This window comes from Asparagus officinalis, chromosome 5, assembly GCF_001876935.1.
Source record: "Asparagus officinalis chromosome 5, Aspof.V1, whole genome shotgun sequence".
NCBI lineage: Eukaryota > Viridiplantae > Streptophyta > Magnoliopsida > Asparagales > Asparagaceae > Asparagus > Asparagus officinalis.
In genome coordinates this window covers 99,783,809-99,791,780 of record NC_033798.1, presented here as the reverse complement: position 1 = coordinate 99,791,780, position 7,972 = coordinate 99,783,809, and the positions used below count along the sequence as shown (strand labels likewise).

At 36.2% G+C, this 7,972-nt stretch overlaps 1 protein-coding gene across 4 annotated transcripts in view; it reads left to right on the top strand.

Annotated features, from left to right (window-relative positions):
* Window positions 1-3,539, top strand: part of LOC109840368 — a 23,206-nt gene extending 19,667 nt beyond the window's left edge. For 2 of the 4 annotated variants that reach the window (XM_020408991.1, XM_020408990.1), the window contains exons 8-10: window positions 2,733-2,780; window positions 3,087-3,144; window positions 3,226-3,539. In XM_020408991.1, coding sequence (XP_020264580.1) covers window positions 2,733-2,780; window positions 3,087-3,144; window positions 3,226-3,290 — 171 coding nt within the window. In that variant the 3' untranslated portion in view covers window positions 3,291-3,539. Of the gene's footprint in view, window positions 1-2,732; window positions 2,781-3,086 lie in introns of all 4 variants that reach the window. The other 2 variants (XM_020408992.1, XM_020408993.1) reach the window with 2 other exon arrangements.

The window sequence follows — 7,972 nt, the reverse complement described above, 5'->3', positions numbered from 1 at the left end:
GGCGGTGGATGAAAACCAGCTGGCTCCAGCTGGCTTCGAGCTCGCCCCTAGGCTTTCCCTATAAAAGGGAAACCCCTTTCGCGATCTGAGGCTGGAACGAGCAAGGAGCGGAGCAGAAGAAAAAAAATAGCGGCGGCTTTTTTTGGGTTTCTTTCTGCGATTTGGGTTTCCCCTTTTGTCCTCTTCTCATTAATTGGTGAAAAAGGAGTTGGTGTATTTATTGGGGAGTTTGAGTTTTTTTAAGAGAGAGTTTGAACAGTGTTTTATATATTAAAACACTGTTATTTGATTGAGAGATCTCAAGCTTGAGATCTTCTCTCTTAATTTGTAATTTCTTGTGGAATAATAAGAAATTATTTGTGCCGCTCCCGTGGACGTAGGCGAATTGCCGAACCACGTAAAATATCTGTGTTTGTGATTTGCTTGTCATTATTTGTTGGATTGTACTCGTGTTGGGTTTGTTAATTTTCTCCCGTGCTCACGGACTCGTTCGGTGTGTGAGCACGCTTCCGCAAAGGCGCGCAACATATTGGAGCAAGAAATATTGAAACGCATTTTAGCAACAAAAAAAAGCCCGCACGCAGATGAGTATTTTTCAATAGTTTATATGTTTTTTGTGTCTTATGTATTCAGAAATTTTGAAAAAGAAGCATTAAAGTATTTTGTAGCAAAAACTATGGAAATGCGTACTTAGCTTTCTTTCTAGTGTTATATTATACACTTTGAGGATTGGTAAGTGCACCCAAAAAAGTTACCATGTATGACGTATCGAACTTCTGTACCAAAAGAAACCTATCACCACCAACAACCCCCCTCCCCCCTTCCCCCAACCCTAAAGAAACATGGGTAGGCGGCAAATTGCATACCCGAATTTGTACCATGGCCTGTTACTTAGGGGGGTTATTGGTTGGGACAAGTTGGAGCTAAGTGAGATAATTGTTCCAATGAAACAATTTTGTCCCTTTGGGATATTTTGAGTGGTGTAAAGTGGGACAATTTAGGATAATAGGACAATTTGAAGATTTGATTTGACAATTTATGTGGGATAATTGATAGTGTGACACCTTATTAAGTATAATATTTATCTATCAATTAAATTTAAATTAATTTACCTAATTGGTTTAGCATATTATTTGGTACGATATTATAATATAATATATTATTTTACTTTATACTAAACTATAATATATTATATTATAATTACTAATTAATTATAACTATATTTAATGTTATTAATTAATATAATATAATATATTATGATAATATGATATATTATATAATAATTGATATAATATACAAACAATATATTTAATATAATATTTCAATAATATAATATTTAATCAAATATTATAATATTTTGTTTAATTCAATTTACTATTATTTAAAATATTAAATTATTATTAACAATATAATATTTTATTTTAGGATAATTAAAATATAATAGAAAATAGTAAACTATTATATAATAAATTATATTATAATATATTTATTATATTAAATATATAAACACTATATTATAATACAATATTTTATATCATAAAAATACTACAATAACATTTTTTATTCTAACTAATAAAATATATACTAACTAATATAAAGTAATATTATAATAATATAATACTAATAGTATAATATATGAAATATTATTAACCAATATGTAATAGTGATATATAATAATGTTATATTAGATAATATTATATAATATTTTATTATCTTACGTTATAATAGAATTTTATAATATAATATAATTAAGATACATTATATATTATAATATAATTAACATATATTAGATAGTTAATAAATTAGTGCTTCAAAATTATTCCACTTTAATCATGATTGTCCCAAAGTTAAGAATGAGGTAATTTTTGGAGGTTTGGACAAAAAATTTGTATAGAGTGTGGATAATTTTGGGAAAAGTGTGGGTAATTGTTCTAATGAAAAGTGTGGGAATAACACCTTAAAGTGAAATCTCAATCCTTTTGTCCCAATGAATAACACCATAAAGTAAAGTCTCAAAAATTATCCCACTTACCCTAAAATTACACCAACCAATAACCCCCCCCCCCCCCCCATGTTTGGTTCCACGTATTTTTCAAAGGAAAAGTAGGAACGTTGCTGGTTCGTGAATGCACAAGTAAATTCCAAACTTTTTCCTTGTTTAACAGCATATCTAATAAGCATGACAACAATAATGTAAATCATCATCAATCCAGTGAAATAATTCATATTCTAGGTAAGCATCAGCGGGGCTGTCTATACTAAGTGGGCTATGCATTATGTGCAGAGAAATGCATTTACTTATATAGAAAGATCCAAGCCAAATGTCCCTGAGAAAAATCTGCTCGAATTTGTCCTACAAGCAGGTTCAGTAAAATAGGAATCAGGTTGTGCAGTTTCTTCATGAAAAGAGAATGTTTAGTTAATTCCGGGTTATAAATTCCAAGACGAAACGAACTCGTTCCAAATTGATTGTCATGCTTTTAAGTTGATTTTAGTAGAGAAACGTCGGTTTCCTGTTTCTTTAGATCTTCGTAGAACATGCATTTTATAGTGAGTAATATAATAGTAATAGTAGTTTATTTGAAACGCTGCATATGCTATTTTTTGTTTCTTATACATCCTCTACCCAGTCCCTGTAGACACCTTTTTTTTCCTTATCCTAATTTTCTCTATCAAGGTGTAATTATTTCTATCAAGTTATGTTATTTGAGTCCATGTGATGTAATTTGCAGGAGCTTGAATCAGATGTGATTTCAGACCATTTAAAATACTTTGAGATGGTATGTCCAAGCATCCCCTTTTGAATATTTTATTTTCTTCACAGCTTGTATTACTCTTTAATAAGGATGACAAGTAGTCTAGTGATCACTAGCATTTCTAATATTTCTTTTGCTAGATCACTTTCGTATACTAGATTATTCCAATTATTGGATTTCATCATATATTATTCTGACAACTGTAATGCTCATAAATTGTCTTCCCAATTACCTCATCACAAACCAAGAACTGCAAGGTTTTCATAAGGCTTCCTGAGTAAAATCATTATATTCAGATTTTTATATTAAGAGATGAAATCTTGTATGCAGCTGAGATCACGGCTGAACATCACAAGGCAGATACCTCAGGAATCAGGAACTAATTATCGTGAGTAGAATTTGCATTGTATGCAGTGTTGAAACTGAGAAGACGCTGTAGACCTGACGTGCATCTTGCTGGCTTGTACAGAAGAGCAAGTGAATATATGTTTTCTTGAAGAGCTCCAGAGATCTCCTCCGCATCCATTTTGTTGATAATCCAACTGACTCCAGCAATACAAGGAATCATATGTACGCAGTAAATAGTGTGTCTATATGGTTTTAGTAAATCATCAGTATTCGGATGTGACAAGTGAGAAATTTTGTAATCACCACAGGGAAAAGGTAATTTTGTTTTGAATTGGATTTCTTAGCAGAAATGAGTGAATGAGGATGAGTTAACTGAGCTTCAACTTGTCTCGTACCGCCTTCGTTGTTGATATGAGTATAGTGTTTATTTTGTCACTGTTATTTATCTTATTCTACTTGTATCATTTCTGAGCCACGACCATGATAGAAATAGAGATTATCTTGATGCGGACTTAAAGGAGATTGATGTAGCTTGAAGATACATCCTCAGAATAGATAAACGTCATGAAGAAGAAAATAGAGAAGTTTGAAGATACATCCTCAGAATTAAGTATCGACTGATACTTTTTTCGGCTTTTCGAGCATAGGGTCAGGCATGGTTTAGAAAAAAACGATAGTACTTTACGAGGTCGTTTCATCACTAGTTATAAGAGATTAGGAATGCTTAAAGGCCCTCATGTTGAAGATGCAGTTTGGTTGTCATCACTCCGTTGGAACTTTTTTTTTTTTTGAACAGAAAAATAGGGTGAGATACCCTATTCATATATATATATATATATCTAAAAGCATCGGAAATACAGATGGATATAGGGGGAAGACTCACTGAAGGCCTATTTGAGGGACTAAGATAAGAGGAGGAAGGCAAGGAGCGGACCTTGTCGTCACCTACCCGACTCTTCTTTGCTTAGTGCCTTAAATCAAGACCCAAACAAAAAAACACAACGAAAGACTGAAAAAACAAGCCATAGAGTAGCACAAACACATCCAAAATACTGGAAACATAACACAATAGACACCAACTGAGTAGCTGACACAAGGGGAGCTACGCCCGCAAAAGGAGATTGGTGAAAAGAAGACTTCTTCATGAAACTGTTGATCAGCCATCCAGTGGAGTGTCAGCTGGCACTTGAGAAATTGTCTCCGAGGACATCTTCGACGTTGAACTTCGCCAGGTCCTGCAGATTTAAGTTGGTGGCAGCCCTACGAGAGCGAGTCGCCACCCTATCACCTTCTGCTCCTGACCAAAACAAAACGAATCTAGCAATATCAGCAGCTATGAGAGAGGGATTAGGAATTACATCTTTGAAAATAAGTTGATTTCTACAATGCCACATTCTCCAACAAAAACTGAGCAACATATATTTCCAAATGGTTTTGATATCATCGCAAGTGAGAGGGTCAGTATGCAAAGATATCAAACCCTCCATGGAGCGAGGCCACCTGGAAATTGGAGCGAGAGGGAGGAGAGAGGACCATACTGCTAAAGCAAAAGAGCAAGAAATGAATAAGTGATCTTGCGTTTCAACATCCTGCGAACAAAAAGGGCAACGAGGATCTCCTGTCCAACCCTTATGGATCAGATTTGCTCTAGTATTGAGTTTGTTCTTGGATATAAGCCAGAATAAAACCTTAACTTTCTGAGGAATGATGGACTTCCAGATGAATTTATGATGGGGAGATTCTATCCCCCCGAAAGTGATGATGGCATATAAGGATTTCACCGTGAAGACTCCAGATGGGTGATAAGGCCAAATTAGACTATCGTGGGAAGTAGAGGTGATAGCCTGGAGAGATTCTAGATGGGCATAGAGCTTAGTGATGTCGCTTTTTTCCACTGCTGAAATACCCCTCCTGAGGATAGGGTGCCATTTCCAACCTGAGGTGCATTGGTAGCCTTGAGATCTTACTGAACAGTTACTAGAGAAAGCCAAGTTGCATGCTGAAGGGAAAAGACTGGTAAGAGAGTTTGCATTGGTCCATTTATCATTCCAAAAACTACATGTCTTACCGTTTCCCACTTGCCATCTCACCAAGCTAAAGAAAGAAGAGTGGATATTATGCAAAACAGAGAAAAATTTGGAGACTGACTTACTTGGTGGATGCACAAAAGGATTGATATTATCTTTAGAATAAAGAGAGAACAAGACTTTACTGATAAGAGAACTTCTGTCGAAGGCTTTCCACAGCCATTTGGAGAGGAGAGCAGTATTGAAAGCGGCAATGTTAATGACCCCCAGGCCTCCTTCGGTTTTGGGCTTACAAACTGTGGACCAGTTAACCAAACATTTGGATTTGGATAGGAGGGCACTTCCATTCCAGATAAGGAATAGGTTATAAACAACAATAATAAGGAATAGGTTATAAAAACTAATTATCTGTTAGGACAAATTTTTAAAATAGACCCTACGATAATTATTATTTGTAAAAATCTATCTATTTACAATTTATTCACCATTTTTGACTTGGTTTCAACCAACTAGTTAATATTGGGTGGAATATAGCGAATAAAACTTCACGAGATTCTAAATCTAGTGTCTAATTAACCAACCTAATCGTGATTAGACTGAGTAATTTAGCGACTAGACGTTACATGATTTGGAATCCTATAAAGTTTTTGAGATTTATTTATCATTTTAAAATTTTATCCTAATCAATTAGTCCACAGGTTTTAGAGGAAAAACCAGCGATGTCTCTAGCGGTCGCCGATAATGTGCCCCACCGCCCACCCTCTGTAAGTCTGTATCAACCGTCTCTGTATAAACAGAGAACCACTCTCTCTCCTCTCTCCATGGCTCGCCCTCTCTCTCGAACCCCAATTCTCAGGCCCCAAACCCTAACCCTAATTCGACTCCCCCCTTCCCGCGCAAAATCGAACCGCGCCGACAACGCTACCTCCATCGAGATCGATCTCGGATCCAGATCCGAAGCCGGAGGCGAGGTCGAGGTCCACTTGGAAGCGAAGCGGATCGAGGATGCGATCCACACCATCTATGCTCAGAGATCCGCGCCCGATTGGCTCCCCTTCGTGCGCTGCTGGTGTGGTTAGAATGATCAGGTCGACGGTGATGGGGGCGTTGACGGAGGAGGAGGCGATATCGTTTGAGACGGTGAGGGGGTGGCCCTCGTCCGCTTACTTTGTTGAAGGTAATTTTTAAGCGGTTTTTGTGAATTGGGGTTTTATTTTCGGAAATTAGTGGGTTTTTTTATTGTAGAAAATTATGGCAGCTTTATGCTTAATATATGCTCATATCAGCTACCAGTTATCCTAAAATAGTTCTAATTAGTTTAATTAAAATTATTTACATCCACCAAGAAAACTTCTAAGTTTCTCAAAGTTTTTTCATAAAAACCAGGTATGACAAGTTGTAAAGATCATGACAGAATCTAATCAGTGATTTGTAGTATGAAATTTTGGAAGAGAACAACTGAAGCAAGGATTAATTGATAAGGGTGTTTCCAAAATTCTTTGTCAGTTGATAAGGATTATACGCGCTTATTATTTAATGGTTTCATACTTCTCTAGATATAGACAGGTCGATAGTGTTGGGGAATTTTAGTCTCCCTGCATACTACTCGGAAGCCAACCCACAATCAATAAGATAGAAAATGATCACAATTAAGAAGAGATAACAATGAAATTTATGTGGATCGATCAACCAACTTCGACCTACATTCATATGACAACAATATGAGAAATATACTATGTATCAGGGAGAACTACAAGAGGAACCACTCAACTCTTGTCTCTCAATCTCTCAACCTTACATACATAATCAACACTCCTATTCTCTCCTAAACCCATTTCTTACAATCTTTTGAACGGACAAAGGCTGTGAAATCCTCTCCTAATGTTGTAAACTTTTATACATACAGAGACTGCGAAACCCTCACCTTTCATACAATATTCTTGAATTAAGATACGCCCTCTGCTAGTCCTAGATTATAAGAATATTCGCTCTCTTCTCTCCTTAGTTTTTTCTCTAATAATAGAAGAATATATATAGGGAAACCAAAACCCTACCCCTAACCAAACTTCCTAATTAGAATAGGATATAAACTCCTAATCATTGTAAGACCCAATCTTCTAGTCATGATAGATTTCTAGCTTTATGTAATTCTCATAAAGTTATACAAAGATTTAAAGACACGATCCTAACAACCTCTACCTTGGGTTTGATTCCCAAGCTACCTCGATAATCTATCATTACCGTCTTGAAACTTTGTTCTCTTGCTAGAGTCTTCTTTTTTTTGTACTTCAATTTGAAGCATCTGTACTCCTAATTAAAACGCCTGTACCCTAACTTAGATTCCCCTATGACCCTCACTTTTATATGCCTTATTGTAGCACCTCCACCTTTCTTGTGTGCATCAAGAGATCTTCGTCACTTCTAGCATTAGAAGCAAATCAACCATGTTTATCCTCCCAGCTTGAGCCTGACAATAGCCTTCCCTCGTTCCACCTGCGTCGCTCGTCGCAAACTATATCGATGCATCTCTCCTACTCCACATTATGAGCTGGATGCCTCTATCTTCTTCATTATTTGGCTTGGATCGAATATGACTGCTCATTCTCCTACAACTCCCTATAAGTCCAATGCCGCCATCTTCATTAACATGTGTGTCACTCATCTGTGACCGCTTGGAAGCTCCACCTAAACTGGTAATATCATCCACGAGGCTACACACCAACCAGCTTATGCTCCTGCGATGACTCCGAATAATTATATATTGAGAACTCTACTGCTAGAATCACTTCTAATTCTTTACGTTAGTTTCATCCATCATATACTTGTTTGTCTTATCTGCCA